Source organism: Mastigoproctus giganteus, chromosome 9, assembly GCF_048544385.1.
Source record: "Mastigoproctus giganteus isolate SK-2022 chromosome 9, ASM4854438v1, whole genome shotgun sequence".
NCBI lineage: Eukaryota > Metazoa > Arthropoda > Arachnida > Uropygi > Thelyphonidae > Mastigoproctus > Mastigoproctus giganteus.
The window spans coordinates 132,223,174-132,244,864 of record NC_143583.1 but is presented as its reverse complement, the minus strand read 5'-3'; the positions used below and the strand labels follow the sequence as shown (position 1 = coordinate 132,244,864).

The window sequence follows — 21,691 nt, the reverse complement described above, 5'->3', positions numbered from 1 at the left end:
TGTCACGTGACATCCGCCTGAAACGAAGAGGGGGACGAAATGAATGGGCGGAGTTACAACCTGTCAATCACTGCTTTCCCCCGCTTCTCGTCGCCATTTTGAAGGGTGTACTGTTAAGTGGAGTTTGGTCCAATAATGTAACACTGTTTTATGACCCACAGAGTAGTAAGATACTCTGTCCTATGACCTAAGGACCTACAAAAATGTTCTATCTTTCCTCCCAACCTTTGTTGCCTAGTCTGAGACAAAATCTTGAAAAATTAAATATTTAGTTATGGATTGCATACGTAAATATATATATAACTAATAAAATTTTGGCTATATATATAGATTATCAGTGTATTAGGTAGGGGAGCTGAACTGTCAGGTGTAATTACCATGAAAGAATTGAGAGTACTTGTATGCCAAAAAAAAAAAAAAAAATTACCCAAAATAAAATGCAATTAACATAAGCATAATTAATGTAAGTACCTAAAGCCGTGGGTCCTATGACTTTAACTCCCATAGCTTTAAGTACTTACATACTTATGCTAATTGCATTTTATTTCAGGTAGTTTTTTTTTTTTTTTTTGGCATACAGGTACTCAATTCTTCCATGGTAATTACTCCTGACAGTTCAGATCCCCTATCTAATACACTAATAATAACATTTTTGTCTATATTTCATTATGGTTGCCGTTTTTTTCTACGATTTCTGTAGTATCCCGGATCCAGTTTAATATTTTTAATTTTTCATTTTTAATACCTTTCTTGTTTACTAAGACTTTCTGTGATTTCATTATATCTCATCTTTATCATTATTTTATATATATATATATATATATAATGTAATATTTATAAAATAACTTATAATATTAAAAATGCAGAAAATTACATAAAATTAAAGTATCAAAGAATTATAACTCTACTGATCAAATTGGTACGAAAATTTCTCATTCTTTCATTATGAAATCAGCTGAACTACTTGCTCAATTAAAAAAAAATAAAATAAATATACCTGCTTAACAAGAACAATACAAATAATAAATTTTCCATGAATTTAAAATATAAACTGCACAAAAATAAACCACTCAACCCAGCATCAAAAACATACAGTTTGTGCATGTTGCACTTATTCTTGTTTACAGGACTTAATTTTTAAATAAATTAAATTTGAAATTTAAGGACCAGAGACACGAACCTTGAGAACAGAAGATGTGGGTGTGGAGGAGGATGGAAAAGATAAGATGGATTGATAAAGTGAGAAATGATAAAGTGGGGGCATTTTCAGAAGAGTGGATGAGAAGAGTTTGAATGAAATAATCAGAAGGCAGAAGAGAAATTGTATTGGACATAGGGATTGATGAAGGGTGTGACGGGAGAAAAGTTGAAGAGTAGGGGTCCCACAGGGAGATTGAGGGAAACTCGGACTGATTAATTAAGAGGAGGTGGTTGATATGGGAGGTGAAGATGAGGATGGGAAGATATAAAGAGGTGGCTATTGAGTTGTGTGCTTGGTGGCTCAAGATACATTGGCTTCTCCCCCCCCCCCAACACAAGGACTGGCTCTGAGTTTGGGATGAAAAAAGTAAATGTATTGGTTGTTGTTGTTGTTGGTGGTTTTTAGGAGCATTAGCAACTAAGGCCATATTGCTCCGGGATATGCAGTGGTCATTCCCTGACCTCTCCGCATCCTCTGTATTTGGTGGTGATGGGCTCTAACCCCGGTCTAATCAAGAAGTGTGTGTGCTACGCACTGCTGCTCCTTCCCACCTGGCTACGGAGGTGCCAAATGTATTGGAATATAAGAGTAAATGTATAAGGAAAAACTTTGAAATTTAGGAATTAGTTCACTCGTTTCTTTAAGCTTTTAATTTTTCTTATCTTGCTGTTTTTATCAGATTTCATCACCCTAATTGTATATTAAGTAATAGTTTTAATTAACTACATATTGTAATTGACCACATTAATCCTATAACTCTACTGATAAATGAATAGGTATTAATACCACCACTTAAAAAATTTACAAACCTGTTCATAAAAAAAATACATTTGAGGAAATAAATAATTTTATTTACAAATAATAGATGGCAGATGTGTACATATGTGAAGCTAATTTATATGGTTATCACACTGAAGAGCAGTTTTATACTCAATTTTGTCAACATATTAGCTTCTTTCAATGTTCATAATAAGTGGTGGGTGTCCTCTACAGCCTTGATGGGCAAAAGACAGATGTGTTAGAGGGAAAAAATGATCAACAGCTTTATAAATATCATCAGAAGGAAATAATGCCACTTCTGGATATTTTCTGAAACATTGAAAAAAAAAAATTATCTTTTTATGTAAAAATAAAAGTTACAAAATTTAAATATAATACATTAATATTTCCAACATAATGCAGTACTATTGATATATAAAATTCTCGATGCTACACCATTAACTGGAGAGAAAGGAATAATTATTAACAAAGTATGATCTTTATATGAAACAATGAAATATGACAATACATACATTTTAAATTTTATAGTTTACCAGTATATTTGTTTAAATTGACGGAGACCATTGCTGCACTTAGTGGCGGACTAAGGAAAAATTCGGCCCTAAGCAAGATTCTCAATTCGGGCCCCAACTTTCAGCAATTGTAATGGAGGACACAGTTGAATGGGTTAAAAAAGGTCTTCTATTACTAAATATAAAAATACATTTGAACTCTATTATTGAAGTTGCCAACTTAAATCAAATAGTTCATACCAATGTACAACAAAGGCATTGATTAATTACCTAAATCTACCTAATCAATGTGTGACTAGCACTATCTGGTGAATCATCGTGTATACCGCACCTGGCGCGGTATACACGATGATTAACCAGATAGCATGGCATGCAAAGATGCTTTGATTGATCGGCACGAAACAAGCGGAGCATTATAAATTTATTTCAAATAAAATAATGAAAAAATGTATAATAAAACTGTTTTATGGGCCCTAGGCAGTTGCCTAGGCCAAAGTCCGCCCCTGGCTGCACTGTAAATTTGACAAAGCAAATTTAACTGTAATAAAATTTGACTGTAAATTTAACAAGGTATTCTAGGGTTAAGATCAGGCATATTCAGTAAAAATCAATTGTACATGGCATGCTTTATCTATAACAGATATATGCCACCATATGCTTAATTCTAAAAGTTGCACATTTTAAAAGTGTTCAGTTTCCATTGTGGCATATTTTTGTTTCAAGACAGATAATGAAACTCCTTGTTGGCTATAGACATTATTTAAAACACCTTACTTTTTCACCCAAAAGTGGGCTGACCAAATGCTGGCAACTGTTTTGGCTTTAAAGCTCATTTTTCTTCACAGAAGAAAAATGAGATTTAAATCCAAAAATCCAGAACAATTAAAAAAAAAAGAAAACACTGAGACAGTGAGAACTTTGCATGTTTAGTGACATGTACTGTAAAAATAAAACAAAACTATTTATAAAAGAGGACATATTGTTCAATAAATTATGAATAATTACTTTTCAAATAAATGAGGAAATCCATCAACCACTAACTCTTAAAACTATCTTTAAACTTTCCATCTGATCAGTGATTGCCAATATGGATTCCATAACATTGATCCATTGATGGAATCAATACTGATATATTGACTTATGTTACTCAGCTTTGGCCAAATTCAATGGAAAAGTGTGGTGAAACTCAAGCAGTTGCTCTTGACATTTCTAAGGCTTTTGATTATGTTTGGAATAACGGTCTCATCATATAGATATTTTCTTTCAGACTATTCATTGCAGAAAGTGGGAGAAAGGACTGAACTTTGTTCCCCAAGTTCGTGTCTTTCCTCCACTCCTTTCCCTATTGATATTAATCACCCTCCACTGACTGGCAATCCTATTCATAGTTTTGCTGATGATAGCACACTAAATTCTACTTTCCAGTTTGAGAAACCTTGCTCTGCTTTAACTTCTTGAATATCCACCACTAATTCCTTAAATAACTGTCTTCAGCTAATTCACCAGTGGTGCAAAGAAAGCTTAGTTAAATTCAATTCTTCTAAAACTCAATCATATCTTATTTCTTAAAAAAAAAAAAAAAAAAAAAAAGAGTACTACTCCTATACTCATCTTCTACGACACTCAGATTTCCAGACTTGGCATAATCTCACTTGGCATAAGCATGCTACAAATATTGCATCTTCTGAATCAAAACGGCTGGTTTTCTTTTTTTCTCTCAGCATTACCTTTCTTCTAAACAACTACTCACGCTGTACAAATCTCAAATCCACCATACCATACCATGGAATATTGTTCTCACATCTGGGGTGATGCCCCCAAAACCTCTCTCAGTCTTCTAGGCTCGATTCAAAAGAGAGCAGTTGGATTAATTAACAATCTATCTCTTATAAAGTCTCTTCCCTCTGTCTCATGAGTGTTCAGTTACTGCTGCATGCCTTTTCTATAGATACTTCCATGGGGAGGGCCAATATACTGAATTTGCATCTATATTTTCCCAGTCTCTTCCAAACCAGCTCACACATATACCATAACCAGTCAGAATCCATCCACTGTCCAAATCCAAACTCACAGAGCCAACTTTTTCTCTTCCTCATTTATCCCTTCTATTCTCTAGAACAACCTTACTTCTAATATATTTTCTGAAAATTAAAATCTATAGAAATTTAACAAGTATCTTCTATCTTCTTGGCCTGAAACACATTCACAGTACTAGGTACTGTAGGTTCTATTATTAACCTTAGCATTAGCATTAGTTGAGGCATACAATGCAAGAATGCAAACTTATACATCATCAGCCAAAAAAAAAAAAAAAAAACCCTTCCCATTTCACCCATCTGGTCACTACAAATGTTTGTCTGGTTCAACCTTAAATTTATATCAACTTCCACAACAACAGATGGACGTCTGCTCCAGCAATCAGCTACCCTCTGGCTAAAGGCAAACTTCCGCACATCTCTTCTACAAATGTCTTTCCTCAATTTGAATCTGTGTCCTCTAAGGTCCTTAATCTGAGCAAGCAGAAGTATCCCATCAGCATTCAGTCCGCTCAAACCATTCAAGGCCTTATACTCCTCAATCAAATCATCTCGCAGGTGCCTAGTCTCCAGATGCTGCAACTTGCAGAACTTAAGCCTCTCTTGGTAAGAGCACCCCTTTGTTCCTCTCACCAATCTTGTTGCCCTTCTCTGTACTCGTTCTAGCAACTCTACATCCTTCCTAAAACCAGGCCTCCACACCTGTATGCACTGCTCAAGGTGTGGCCTGACCATAACCTTGTACAAAGGGATAATTACCTCCTTGTCTCTGCTAGCAAATTTCCTATATATCATTGACAAAACTCCATGACCTGTTCTGGCAGCCTGTCTGCACTACTCAGAGAACTTCATATCTGACGGCACAATTACCCCCAGATCATTTTCATTCTCAACTTCCCTGAGTGTAGTACCACACATTTGGTACGTTTCTCTTGGGTTTCTACTACCCATATGCAATACTTTGCATTTGTCAATGTTAAACTTTAGTTGCCACTTCTCAGCCCATCTGCCTAACTTTTCTAGCTCCTGTTGCAGTAGTATAATGTCTTTAGTGTCATTAACAACCCTGCCAACCTTTGTATCATCTGCAAACTTGGACATTAAGCCTGATATACCTTCATCAATATCATTGATTAATACACAAAACAACAATGGGCCCAGCACCGAACCCTGGGGGAATCCACTAATAATATAAGTCCACATAGAGCAGTGTCCATTTATTACCACACTCTGCCATCTCCCACTCAACCATCCCATTATCCATTGCAGCAACTTGCCCTGAATGCCATACTGCTTCATTTTGTATAGCAGTCTTCCATGTGCAACAGTATCAAAAGTTTCCTGAAATCCAAGTATATGATATCAAAATTAATTTTGGCATTCAGTTCCTTTGTGACCACATCGTAGTATCCAATCAAATTGGTCGGACAAGACCTCCCTTTAACAAACCCATGCTGTGTCTTAACTATTACTGCAGTCTTGTCTAGATGATCCTGCAATGCTTCTTTAACCAGTGATTCCATTATTTTCCCCGGAACACAAGTTAAACTAACAGGTCTATAGTGACCTGTGTCACCTTTTGAACCCTCTTTGTGAATCGGTGATACATTTGCACACCTCCAGTCCATGGGGAATTAAGAGGAAAACTCTAAAATGTCAGTGAAACAGTAAGTCTCCTTTCAGACACATAAGGGCAATCTTTATCTGTCTCCTCAAAATTTGATGCTCCCTTTTTGTCAGAAGCCATAAGAATATTATTTGTATTTTTTCTGATAACAGTTAAAGAGCATATATAGCTGACATTCTTATTTCTAAAAATCAGCTTCTGGTGAATTTAAGCACATAAGTGTTTTCTCCCACACTAGAAATGCAAATACCTTTTATAAAGGCTTATTAGTCTATCTGGCATGAGATTAAAAATGAATTTGTGCAATTGGATATGATAAAAACTTGCTGGATAAACCATAATATTTAAAATTTAAAATTTTGGAAAACCCAAACATTTAAGCTTCCTGAAAAGAAACTTTCGGGACACCAGGACAAAACATTCAGAACTAGGAGCCAGGTCACCCTACCCAAGTGGATTGTAACATGTGGTTTTATTATCAGTATTTGTTTTCTTTGAAGAAGGAGATAAAAAAATTGAGCTTACCTGTACATCGGAGTATAGCCAGTTGTTGAAAGAAAACTAATAAGAACTTGAAATATTAGTACAATTGATTCTGTAGGTTGCTTGTTAATGCTTTTGCTGGAATCACAAAACTCAAATGCAGCTCATTACAAGTAATAGTTTGACTTTCATCAACCGGTGAAATACCACCACTTTGCTTATTGGAGGCTTGAAGTGGTGAAACCCATGTTTAGTCTCTAGAGCAAAGTTTCCGGCACCCCCCCCTCCCCCCATACTTCTCCTTCAACCCATGCACGGTACTAAGTACTATAGGTTTTGATACCTTTCGTGTTTGGGGTTTTCATAAAAAAAAAAAAAAAAAAAAAAAGAAGAGATGTTATTCCAGAAAACAGAAGTTGAAAGAATATTATTATTAGCCATATGGTGCAAGGAAGCCTGAGGTTTATGCTGCACCAGCCAAAAAAAAAAAATTCCCGAGTTACCCTGAGAGAGAGAGAGAGAGAGACAGAAGTAAAGGAATCACCAAAAAAGAGAAGAATGGTGATATCCATCTCAGGACCCTAAATGAGGAAGAAAAAAAGTTGACCCTGTGATTTGAAGTTGAATGGTAAAAGAAGGCTTACTGATTGTAGAATGTGTTCGGACTGGTTTGGAAGAGAGAGAGAGAGAAAGGGAATTATAGAAGCCAATTCAGAAGAACAGTGCCATGGAAGTATCTGTAGAAAAGACATGCAGCAGAAACAAAACATCTATGGGATAGAGAGTGGAGAGCCTTTGTAAGAGATATGTCATTAGTTAACCTAACTGCCTCCTTTTGAATGGAATCTAGAACTTGAGGGAGTTTATGGGGCACTGCCCGAAGTGTGGGAACAATACTCCATGGTAGGGCAGATTTGAGATTTGTACAGAGTGAATATCTGTTTTGAAGAAAGCTAATGCTGAGAGAAAATGAGAAAACCCATTTTTTTCGATGCAGAGGAAGCAATATTTGTAATATGCTTATGCCAAGAGAGTTAAAAGTCAGGTTAATCCACAATAGAGATACAGTAGAACTTAAATTATCCGCCAGGGTATGGGACCGTCTCGGTCCCGTACCCTGGACCATGACAGATAATAGATATATACAATGATACAATAGATATATACATTATATATACAATGGACCGGGTAATCTAACTTGTTTATTTTATTACATAATACATAACCTAATGAAATTTAATTAAACTTTAATTATTATTTATTTTTTACCAGGTTATCAAAAAATCATGGTACAGACATACATACCTATTTTTAATATTTTGACTTACGTTGGTCTAGTAACATCATAAAAACATTTAAAAGAAAACAATATTACATACATACAACTTTGTTTTAATGTCATTAAAGAAATTTAAAGGAAAACACTATTACATAATTATATTTCTTTTCTAAAAAAAAGTCAGTCAGGAGGCAATGTTACAAATTTTACCCAAAAGTAACACTTGCGTAGCATCTGCTTCTTCTTGTACCTCTAACCACTCAGTGAACTTTGACAACATAGTTTCAGCTTCAGAGTGACTAATTATGTTTGTTGTTCCATCAGCAGCAGCTTTTTCTTCTTCTTCTTCTTCTTCTTCAGTTTCAGAATCATCCGAAATTGTCATCACTCTTTCCACAATTTCATCGTTGTCTAAAATTTCACATCCAACATCGATTTTGTCCATATCCAGCCAATCATTTACTTCCTCTATTGAAATATTTTTAAAACCAGGAACATTTGAATATAACTGCAAAATTTCAGTTTCTTTTTGAATGGTTCCTGTATCAGTTGAATATATTTTTGGCTACAACTTATTTCAGCTTCTTTGTATTGTTTGAAATGGAACATCATTCTAGGCATCAGCAACATTGAAAATTGTGTCTTTTATAATGTAGCTTTTCCAAAACTCTATCTAATCTAATTTATTTTCTGCCGAAACAAGTTTTTGATTGAACATTTTGTGATAACGACGTTTCATACTCCCAATCACGCCTTGGTCCATCAGTTGAATGAGAGATGTCATGTTAGCTGGCAGAAAGTGGCATGATATTTTTCCATCATCACTTTTTAAATTGTATATGTGTATGGGATGAGTATGCACATTGTCCATCAGTAGCATTGCATATTGCAGTAAACCTTTTCGTGCCAAATGTGATCTTACGCGTGGTACAAATATTTTATGAAACCAATCTTGAAATATATCTTGGCTCATCTGCATGTTGTTTTGTGAGAAACATTTAATTGGCAAAGCATTTAAATTAATATTTTAAAATGATCTAAGCTTTTTTGGTTTTCCTATAACAACCAAAGGCAATTTATGACTACTGCTGACATTAGCACATACCATTATAGCGATGCAATCTTTTTTGCATCTTATATCCTGGTGCCATATGTTCAGTCATTGAAGCCATTGTCTTTTAGGTAGTGCCTTCCAATTAAGGCCAGTCTCATTGCAGTTGTATATTTGGTCTTTAACCAAACTTCAATCAGCTATTTCCTTCTGTAGTTTTTCACGATAAACAGAAATTTCCGTGTTATCTGCACTTAGCTTCTCACCCTGGATTGGCAACTGTCAAATACTATGGCAAAACTTAACCATCTTTGTCTAACCATCTGAATTCAGCTAGCCTTGAATGAAGGATCTCTAACTAGTTTTTTATTGATTTCAATAGCTTTTTCGATTATTATAGGTCCCGAAAATGGAATTCCTTGGCTACATTTTTGAACAAACCATTGCAACATTGCAATGGTTTGTTCAGTATCCAATTGTTAATTTTTAGAAAGCTTCATTGTTTTACGACTTTTAACCTCACTGTCAGTGGTTTCCATTTTCGACATGTGGATTTCAATTTTGTCTGCATCACACTTTATATAATTTCCTGTTTTCTTCCTATTCCATAAACCAATGCTATACTTGTAGCACTTTCACCTTTTCTTAGACGATTGATTATTTCAGTTTTTTGTGATAATCCCAATACTACTCGTTTATGTTTCTCTGTCATTTCAATGGGTTTACAAAATAAAAATTATTAAAAAAATGAATGAAAAGGCAAAGTACAACCATATACAGTGAGTTGTATACAAAGACTAAGCGACACATGGCACCAATATCACAATGCATTACGGTGTAGTGGGGTTAAGTGATGGTTAACAGAGACTGATGGTAAATAGAGTGACGGACAATCAAAGTTCTACTGTATATGATTTTGCCTAGAAAGCAGAGTGTCATCAAAGATAAGCAGAGGAGCAGAAGAAGCCTTTTTGCAAGATATAAAAATGGACTGAGTTTTAGAAGGATTGAAATCAACTAAGTTATCTTTGCGCAACTGGAGAATTACCTGGAGGTCAGTATTTAAGGAATTGGTAGCAGACATTCAAGAAGTTGAAGCTGTTTGTTCAGGGAAAAGTTACATGTGCTATCATCAGCAAAATTATAGTAGGATTTCTGGTAAGTGGAAGGTCATTAATAGACAAGAGGAAAAGAGTGGGAGAAAGAACAACCTTGAGGAACACCAGCATTAGTGAAAAAGTTAGAAGACAGAGAACCATCTACCATCGCCTTTCATAAGCAGTCAGAGAGAAAACTGGATACCCAATTACAAAAACAGTTGGCAAATCATAAGATGGAAGCTTATTTAGAATATCCTTATGCAAAACACGACCAAAAGCATTTGACATCTTAAGAGCAACTGCTTGAGTTTCACCAAACTTTTCCATTGAATTTGTACATAAATGGGAAACTTGTAGAAGAATAAGAGAAATTTACCTCAATATGATACATAGAACACTTCCTTATTCTACTCTCCAGAAATTAAAACAAATATAACATTAATACAAAATGATTATATGATTAATGATTATTATGTTTTACCAAAATCGTCAATAAAAGAGTTAGAGGAAAAGTAGGATACAAGTAAATCAGCTTTACCTTTAGCTGAGGGTGCAATAGACCCATCAGGTTTTAACAGAGGTGGGAGTACAGATGGACAGAAGTTGTGGCCAATAACTTGGGCAAGAGACCAGAATGCTCAACTACCATTCAGACAAGAAGCAAGTTTTCTACTCTTAGTCATTTCAAAATCTAGTTTAATAACTGCTTTGCAATTGTTGCAAGCTTTTGTGTAGGCAGAAAATGAAGCTGGAAATTTGGATGCAAGCCAATTGCAATGTGCAATATTCTTACCTTGAATGGCCTTAGCACATTTATTGGAAAACTAAGGTTTAGATAAAGAACAAAATTTTAAGGTGGAGTGCGGAATAAAGGATTTCATCCCTACAAGAATAATTTCCCTGATGCGATCTGAGCAAACATTGACATCAGAATATCTAAAATCCAACCACGCAAAGGACGAATAGAAATCTCACAGATCATCCCATTTTGCACTCTTGTAATGCCAAACAACAAGAGGTTAAGAATGGCCATAAGAGAAAGGCTCTATTGGAGAAGAGACCATCACCAAGTTGTGATCTTAGGTGCCTAGAGGACATTCACTTGACTATGTACTTGGAAGGGTTGTTCATGAGAAAAAGATCATGAATGTTGGCTGTGTGGTTAGGATTGTCTAGTAGTATTCTGTAGTAGGTAAATGAACAATCTGAGTGAGGCCATTAGTAATTGTAAAAGCTTCAACATCTCAACCAGATGGGAGCCATGTGACTAGAAAATGGAAGCCAGCTGGAGTTGTGAACATTAAAATCACCAAGAAAAATTACCTCACTGTCAGGAAAATTGTTGTTGTTGTAGTAGTAGGATTTTAAGAGCAATGGCTACTAAAGCCACATTGCTTCGTATATATTGTCTGTAAATTGTGTGTTCTGAGGTCGGTTTTTTGTTTGCTGGACGAAAAACCCTAGTTTTGGGAGAAAAACCATGCTACCCTCGCCTGGGAACTAACTCGGCCATGTTGTGAAAAAGGACTATAAAAATTCCTTCTGTCATCGACAGGGCTCGAACTCAGGTCTTTTTCACCCAGTGTAGGGCGAACGGCCATCCTACCAACTGTGCTCCCCATGAGGGCTGTTAGGAAAGTTTATCTGGAGAAAGTCAAGTTTCAAAGAAAGGAAGTTAAAGAGTTCCAGGTGATTAGTGGAGTTGGGAGAACAGTAGAGGCAACTCATGAATTTGAAAATAGGTAGAGGAATTTTAAGCCAAAGAAAATCAAAAAGAGGAGATTCCAAGTTACTAAATCTCTGACAGGGAATATCACAGCTCACATATGCACAATTACCAACTTTGAAATGAAATGAATTGTACAGCAAATAATTAGAACAACTGAGATGAGCAGTAGTTGAATCAACCAACAATTGGAATTCTGTCTGAAAAACTAAGTGGGGCATTTTAGACTGTATGTGGAAATGGACATCATTGATAATGTAATCATTAGCAAGAAAAGGTGGGGAGGACACGTATGAAGTAATAAAATTTTTTATTTTGCCATACACATGGCAAGAATATACCCAGCTCCTCAGCTCAGCATGGCCTCAGCGATATACCCCCACCCCTGTACACACTACTCAGACTACTTCACTATCTGGCAGAGTAAAAACAGTTAGATTATACAATGGCTGATCCAGATGGCTCCTAGAGAATTACCAATAGGTTCAGTTCAGTTCAGTGGATTACTGGTCGGCATCAATTCCCCCACTGAAATAATTTTTACAGATTCTCATAGGAAATATATTCAAAAACTCAAATATGTGCTTAAAAAGTTTTCATCACCCTCAGGTTTCAAATATTGTAGGTTAATGACCGAAAACCAAGACCTGTAGTTTGTTTAATCTTCTTTTCCATCTATTTTATCTATTTTTTTAGAACATTTGGAAGATTTCTAGAGCATTCATGAGCTTTCTACAACATTCAAGAATGTTCTGGAACATTCTAGAATATTGTTATGTGTGGAAAAAAGGTTGGGATGTTTCTGGAGTTCAACAGAGTTCTCTAGAAACATTGTAAGCCTTCTAGAAACTTCTCTACAGATATATATATGAGTGGGTTTTGCTTCCTATTTCAAAAAAGTATTTTCAGGGAGTGGGTGATGAACAAAGTGAACAAGTGTTTTAGCAAATTAGTGTTTGTAAACAAGGGTTGTGTGCATAAGTGTAAATCATCAACTGTGTTTAAATTAGAAATAAAAATGTACAATTTCTTAATTTTGTTCTTATCTGCACATAATTCAACCGTACATGAAATTTGCCACATTCTTGCTGAATGATCCTGATAACCTTTGCTACATTTGCAGAGAAGTGGTATTAAAATTGTAGTGTAAGCCACAGTAACAACTTGTGATTAAAGCCTAGTAACTCTATTTTGGATTTAAGGTCAGAGATCAAGATAAAGTATGGGCTCCAGAAATTTCCTGTAGCTCATGTTCAAGGGCATTAACAGGCTGGCTTAGAGATAGTCATTAATCAGTTCCTTTTGATGTTCCGGTGATATGACGGAAACCTCAAAGCCACATAAACAATAGTTCCTTTTGCATGACCAATATTTCTGGTTTTTCTGGGAGACCCAAGCATAAAGTAGAATATCTCAACGTACCTTCTGCTCTAAGGCCGGTTCCTCATGATGATACAATGCCAGTGCCAAAGCCACTAGAAACTTATGGATTGACTCTGATTTGGGATTGGAAAAAGAGTCTCCAGAAGATGCAGAACCCAGAACAATTGCAGATCCAGACTTTTCAACTCTTGATACTGCAAAGCCGCATCTAATCACTCAGGCAAAATTGAATGATTTGGTCAGAGATTTTGGCCTCTCCAAAACCAAGGCTCAATTACTAGGATCACTGCTTCAGCAGTGGAATCTTCTTGAAAAGCATGTCAAGGTGTCTATATAGGGAGAGGCAATCTAACATAATGATCTATTACTCCATGGATGGTGCTTTTGTTTATTGTGAGTGAGGCTTTGCATTGATTTATCCAAGGACGGTTTGAAAACATTTTTACTCCATAATGGAAATAAGTATCAAACTATGCCATTGGCCCATGCAGTTCACATGAAGGAAACATGAGAACCTAGAGGTTCTTTTGCAAAAAATGTGCTATTAAGAATACAAATGGAATATCTGTGCTGACTTAAAAGGTGTAGCCTTGCTGAGTTGCAAGGTGATTACACTAAAATACTGCTGCTTTTTATGCGAGTGGAACAGTCAAGCAAAGGATTGCCACTACAGGGTAAAAAAAATGGCCAGACTGTTCAGAACACCAGGCCAGAAAAATGTAGTACATCCTCCTTTGGTGGTAAGTCAAAAGCTATTTACCTCCACTGCGCATCAAGCTAGGTTTGATAAAAATATTGGTGAAAGCAATGGACAAAAAAAGTGAAAGATTTTCTTGGTTGAGGCAAAAGTTTCCTCAAATCAGTGAGGCCAAGATAAAAGAGGGAATATGGGTCCTCAAATCAAACTGCTATTCCAAGATGAGGAATTCATTAAAAAATTAAATGCTGCAGAATAACCCCGGGGGGCTCACATCTGGTGAGTATGGGCTTGGCAAACCCAGGGTCCTGAGCTGGATATCATCATTCTTCTCTTTCTTGGTGATACCTTTTTCTCACTCTCTCTCTCTCTCTCTCTCTCTCTCTCTCTCTCTCACACACACACACACACACACACACACACACACACACACACACACACACACACACACACACACACACAGGGGGGCTAACTCGGGAAATTTTTTTTTTGGCTGGTGCAGCATAAGCCTCAGGCTTCTTTGTACCATATGGCTAATAATAATAATAATAAATAATAATAATAAATAAGAGCCTGGAAGGAATTCAAAAAAGGCTACTGGAACTTTTTAGGCAATGGCAAATCACAAAATTACAGTGAAATTGTGGATGAGCTAATTTTAGCATACAGAGAGTAGTTGGAATGCAACATATCATTGAAGTCTCATTTCCTACATTCCCATTTAGACTTTTTTCCCTGAAAATTTGGGAGTAGTCTCTGATGAACACGGTGAAAAATTTCACCAACATAGTTCTCAAATGGAGTTCAAATATGTTGGCAGACTACTGTTGGAATCTCTACGGGAGGCACCAATAGATGATTATAAAAGGCAAAAAAAGATATAATAAGTATTTTGCTATCCAATAAACATTTTTGTAAATAGAATAAGGTTAATAGACCCATTGTTCAATATTTAGCACTGTATGTAACATTTTCTTAACATATATAAAATCTTTTTTTTATTAGAAACTTAGTTTTTGACTTTAATCCTTTCTCCCTTAAAATTGGTGCACATTACAGCAATATGATTACCATATTTGATTTCAGCAACATCAAATCTACAATTTGATGTTGCTGAAATCAAATATGGTAACCATGAATAACCCTGAATTTTAACAGGGAGCAATTTTTTTTTTTTTTTTTTTTTTTTGTCTGACCAGTGTTATCTAGTGGGTGGCCTAGCAAACACCATTTTAGAGCTGTACCCTCAAAATGTATGGAAGATTGGATCTCACCAGGTTGCCCATCTTATCCTCAAAAGGCATCACTCATGCTGATTATGGAAGCTTCATTGAGCTTTTCACAATTTTATTTTATTTTATTCCTTTGTTAAAGCCACACTCACTTATTTTATATTTCATTATCACTCAAATTCAGTGTTGGGTGTAGTGTTGGGTCCATTATTGTTTTCTGTATTTATAAATGATATTGATGATGGTATATCAAGCTTAATGTCCAAGTTTGCAGACGATACAAAGGTTGGCAGGATTGTTAAGGACACTAATGACGCTATGCTGCTGCAACAGGATCTGGAAAGGTTGAGCAGATGGGCTGAGAGGTGGCAAATGAAGTTTAACATTGACAAATGTAAAGTACTACATATGGGAAACAGCAACCCCAGAGCAACGTATCAACTCTGTGGTACTACACTGACAGTGGTAGAGAAGGAAAAGGACCTGGGGGTAATTGTGCAGGCAGATATGAAGTACTCTGAGCAGTGCAGATGGACTGCAAGAGTAGCTCATGGTGTCTTGTCAATGATATACAGGAATTTTTCTAGCAGGGATAAGGAGGTGATTATTCCCTTGTATAAGGCAATGGTCAGGCCACACCTTGAGTACTGTATACAGGTCTGGAGGCCTAATTTCAAGAAGGATGTAGAGCTGCTGGAACGAGTACAGAGAAGGGCGACAAGATTAGTGAATGGAACAAAGGGTTAAGTTTTGCAAATTACAGTGTCTGGAGACTAGGCACCGGCGAGATGATCTGATAGAGGTGTATAAAGCCCTGAATGATTTGAGCATGCTCAATGCCGATGGAATTATTCCTTTTGCTCAGAATAATCACCTGAGAGGGCATAAATTCAGATTGAGGAAAGACAGATGTAGGATAGATGTGTGGAAATTTGCCTTTAGCCAGCGGGTAGTTGGTTGGTGGAACAGACTTCCATCCCTGGTTGTGGAAGTTGATAGCCTAAATAAATTTAAGGCTCAGCTGGACAGGTATTTCGAACGAGCGGAGGGGTGAAATGGAAGTGGGGTTTTTTTTTTTTTTTTGGCTGATGCTGCATAAGCTTGCTTTCTTGCAACATATGCCTCTACTAATGCTAATGCTAAATGATATAAACCCGTCTAGCTTTTCCATACCAGCATGTTGTTCTTGTTTCATTAGGTGGACTTAAGTGATTTTATCAGTAGCGTAACTACCCTTTTCGGGCCCGGAGGCAAAGAACATGTTCAGACCCCTACTTAAATAATGAAAATTGCAAAAAGAGGAGACAGCCAAAGATGCTGGGCTCCTAAAGGGCCCAGGCCCGGAGGCAATTGTTTTGCCTGCTTACATGGTAGCTACGCCACTGGATTTTATATATATTATTAATTAGGATGGAGATTTTTTCCACCTGGAATGCCTTCCTTTTTAAATATTAAACTGAAATATATTTATATAAATGTTAGACTGGTACAACAGATGGCATAATGGGGTCGGAGCAATTTTAAATTAGGTAGTCTATTGCCCTGCATAAAAATTAAATATTAAAAGCTAAAAACTTTACTCCTTGCAGTAATTTCATTCATTCGGGCAAGGCCAGTACAGCAGTTGCAATGTACCTAGGCCTCGAAATCCCCACAAGGTGGAGCAACTGTCACTATGCCCTAATAAATCTGGCCTTAGGTTTGGGACAATTTCTCTCAGCACAATAAACAGTCTTTGAGATAGTTATGAAATGGCAAATTCTATGCCCCCCCTTGCTCTTTAATACCCATACCAAGCCAAGCATCTATCTCTTCTTGATTATACTCGTAACTGATGGATGGAACAATTTCATTTCGAAGTTTCTGCAATACTTTGAGTATCTTTTGCTTTCTTTAACATTATCATATAACTTCAATGAATAAGCCTGGAAGATGAAATTATAAGTGATTTTCTGATTATTGAAATTTTCCTGAGTTCAGTTAACACAGCTGCATTTACTTTATTATTATTATTATTATTATTATTATTATTATTATTAGCCATATGGTGCAAGGAAGCCTGGGGGTTATGCTGCACCAGCCAAAAAAAAAAAAAAAAAAAAATTTCTGAATTACCCTGAGAGAGAGAGAGAAAAGCAACATGTTGCTTTGCAAGCAAAAAATTTTTGTCCAAATCTTACCGTAGGTATAGTTGTTTGTAAGTCTAATATCACCTCTACATAATAAACATCTTTGTGAGATATAGAATATCTTCTTTTTTATTTTTTCTGTCATTGTCTGCTCTACCTGTTCAGATTTTAGTATAATTTTTTATTACAATACATATAATCAAATTGTTTAATATTAATGTAATAAAATTAACAAGGGATTCTAAATATCACAATAAAAATGAATGGAGGATATTATTTTTCATGTGAAAAGGTTTAGCTTATTTTTTTCCCATCCATTATGTGTATTATCCCCATGCATACATTATCCCATCTCTAATACAATAACTAGCTGAACAAATTGTTATAGGCTATATTTCTGAATCATCCATGTAATCTCATCACCAGGCCAAAAGTTGGGGTTTAATTTTGGCCTGATGATGATGGAATCATTGTACTAGAGGCAGGGTTATGTTCTATGCTTAACAACTCTGCAAAAAAAGCCTAACTTTTTTATATGGAAAAATAAGTGTCCTCCCTTCATTTTTATATTAAAGTTATTATTATACACCCCTATACGTAATTACATTAGCTAAATAACAGTCTAAATAGATTATCATAAATCTAATGATATTATTACCTATTTTCACAGGGGCCTTTCTAATTCCTTATGTGATCATGATGTCGTTTGTGGGATTACCACTATTTCTCATGGAGCTGTCTTTCGGCCAGTATGCTAGTGAGGGGCCAGTTTCCATATGGAAAATATCACCACTCTTCCAGGGTACGTGGCCTCACAGATATTGACACATGTTGGAAAAACATTACTATACCTATGTAAGTAGAAAACTAAGTACTCTTAATTGTGTAATTGCAGATGTCTTGTTATTGAAGTGGCATTATTGGCAAGCTCAAAACGCCATTAGCAATTTATAATCATAAATTATGATTATTCTGTTAATTTCTTCATTAAAATTAAAAAAAAAAAAAAAAAGATTTCTGCAAGCACATACCCTCTAATAAAGAAGAAACCACTGGAAAATTGCCTCTAACATCATGAAAGCATCACTGGTCATATTACTTTGATTAAATTACAGTCAAATTTTCCAGCTTATTTTCTTTGCTATGTAGTCCAGTTTAAAACTGTGATCAAGATGTTTTTCAATGACAGAAATCCATTAGTTGATATTAATGACATTAATGTATGATTTCTTTATTTGGATTTATTAATCCAAATAAGTTAGGATTAATGCACATTTCTACTACATGATAGAAAGAAATGAAATATATTCAAACCACAATTCAGAACTCTGCCGAATCTTACTGATGCACCTTCACTTTGAAATTCTTTTTAATGAGACACTATACTGGTTAACTATTTTCTTTATTTTATAAATTTTCATACTCCTCAAATGTGCAAATCTTGTAGAAAAGATAAGGTAGATTCAACAGGCAAAAGTGACTTTTCAGTGGAAATTTTCTAAATTTTTTTCAAAATTAAACAATTCAATGCTGTGTTAAAAAAAATAAAATAAAACTGATATTTCCTTACTTTAATGTACAGTATTTAATAAGTTTGTAAAATAAGTTTCATTTCATTAAGTATTTCTATAATATTTTGTAAAGTTTTAAATGTTAAAATCCCCCATTATAAGACATTCTGATTTACAGGCCCACTCTTTTTCTCTGTACAGTTATTTATTGTACTCGTCATAGTCATTAGGCCTACAACACACTCCTACTCTCATTTTTGCTTTCCCTGTGTTTACGTCACACCAAACTGACTAAATATTGAACTGGCCACCCATGTCAACTGGAAGTATTGCCTTAGATTTTATGTTTCTTGATTAACAGCATAATCCCTCCTCCCTTCCTATCCTGTCTGTCCTTTCTGTACACATTGTACAGAACACATTGTACTCCTAAAATTCAAATTCTGCATTCCTTATATCTGTGTGACACCACATCGTTGATATCCCAACAATGTCTGCATTTCATGTCTTGACCAGCACTTCAAATTCATCAAATTTATTTACTATACTCCTAGCATTGGTGTACATGCAAGTATACATGCACCTATTTCTAAGTTACCCTAACTCAGCTCATGTATTTACTTGTTCCATGATGACTCCCAGCAGCTCTTGAAATCCCCAGCAACTTGCTCTCTAGGCTGCTGCTCATTACAGTAGATGCAGTGCAGAATCGCTTTCGCCTCTGCCTGGGCTATTGTTAATCTATTAGTCTGTGTATCCCCCCCCAAGCTAGCAGTTTTCCGATCCACCTAACACTGCCTCAATAGCATCAGCAAATATTCTTGCACCCTTTCTATTTAAGAGTATCCCATTCCTGTAGAAGCAGTCTCTCCTGTTAACAAGCACAGACCACACTGAGAAATATTCTACCCCATGAGCTTTGCACAATCTCTCAAGGGCTGAATTGATTGACAAGGCTCTCATCATATATGTCTTCCTATTGTGTCTGGGCAGAATTGCAGACACTTTCAAATATTTCTCGCAACTTTTTTTCAACATTGACCTGTACTTGTTAAGTAAGTTCGCAGATTTTCTACTCTTAATGTCATTATTGCCAATTTGCACAACAATATTACCTTTCATGCCCTTAAAAGATATCTGCTCTACAACGTCATCAACTGTTGCCCCTGGCAGACATACCCTGGTCCTGTTGCACCTATCATTTTTGCATAATATATTGCCACTATGTTGCTTGATGATCAAGTGCAAGCTCTGGCATTGATGTAGGCAGCTGAGAGCTTGATGGGTCCCCCAATTTAAATCCTTCAAAGGCATCAACCCTGTTCTTCAAGCTCTCATAAAGGCCCAATAACAATGCCGACTTGGTGCCCAACATTCTCACATGCTTGACATCAAGCACACACACAAAGACCATGTCCCATTCCTGATTAAGGCTGTGATTTCATAAGGCTGTGATTCAGAGGACAGCCACTCCCCTCAGTTCTCCCCCGAGCCATGGCCCTTCCTCTATCTTGAGTCTTGCTTTGCTGCTTTGGTCTGAGGTATGATTTCAGTTCAAATACAATATAATTAAAAACACTACACTAAATTTATATGCTACTGCAGTAATAACAGTATGCACCAATTATGCTATGAAGTTTAAGTTATTGGATATACATATATTTTGATATTGAGCTTAAAAGTATATGTATTGTGTACTTCCTACCTAGTTTAAGTTATACGTAACACTATAACATTACATTTGTAAATTCTAAGTAGTTATAATAGATAATAAATTTAACTATCTATCACAAGCCTACATGATTTGAACTCTCAAGCAACCTATTTGCGATACTATATCTACAACAAATCACTGATACTAAAAGCTGTATGAGTATATAACTTTATAGATATTGACTGGAACCTGTGGGTTGGTCACTTGCACACTAGCAAGGCTAGTGTGCAAGGTAAGCCACCTAACATTAATTCAAAATTCACCATCAATATGCATTATGTTATTGTCTTTAATAACACTGACTATGGTCATTCTGTTTTCATGCGGATTATACATTTTCAAACTAATTTTTTTAATATAAAATGTTTTTATAAAAATTGAAGATGACATCATAGAATTTTTAGTGTGAACCTATGGATCAAATGGGAACCACTGTTGTAAACCAATAAGCAATTGGTACCATATCCATAGATAATACTGCAGTATAAATAAATTTAATTTAGAATAGTTATAATAGATTTAGCAGAAACAGCAGAAACATAAATTCATATCTAAGAAATCCAAGGGTGTAAAGTCCATTCATATGGTATTTTATTGTTATATCACTCTTCAGCTCAGTTTTGTTTATTTGTCTCTATGCATCCAATCCATTTTGCTGATTATAGCCATGTTCCTTGATTTCTTTGTCCTTACCTATAAAAACAAGGAAAGGCTCTATCATTATTCTAATATGGTGCAACCTTGATATGCTGCACTCTTTGATACAGCACGTATAACATGTCCTCCAAATTAGATATGAAAAAAATACTATGTTCATGAACCACTACTTGAACACTGGAAACCAACAGAAGTAAATATAAACTGTACCTCTGAGAAGGAAACTGGCTGCTCCTTTGGTATATACAGTTCCGGAGGGAAATTTTATAAACATTATTAACAAGACCTATCTAAGGATAATTACTGCAATTCATAATTTCTCTCTTACCTAACCTCAACTAGAGACACAGTAAAAAACGTGTAAAGGAAACATTAATTTCACATATGACACTCACAAAATTGAACATCTACCTCTGACCAAAGAGCAAGTTACTGTATTTGACAGTTGTGGTATGTTTAATTATTCAGTAAATTTTGTAACAACATGTGATACCATTTCTATGAAATCATATTTATATTTTTATTTACAGTGTATATATAAATTATATTTATATTAATTTTAAATGTGAATAA

At 35.5% G+C, this 21,691-nt stretch overlaps 1 protein-coding gene across 3 annotated transcripts in view; it reads left to right on the top strand.

The window, feature by feature from the left end:
• Positions 1-21,691, top strand: part of LOC150080740 (sodium- and chloride-dependent glycine transporter 1-like) — a 263,490-nt gene that overhangs the window by 84,588 nt on the left and 157,211 nt on the right. For 2 of the 3 annotated variants that reach the window (XM_090381755.1, XM_090381754.1), the window contains one exon: positions 17,907-18,038. In XM_090381755.1, coding sequence (XP_090237881.1) covers positions 17,907-18,038 — 132 coding nt within the window. Of the gene's footprint in view, positions 1-17,906; positions 18,092-21,691 lie in introns of those variants that run through there. The other variant, XM_090381756.1, reaches the window with a different exon arrangement.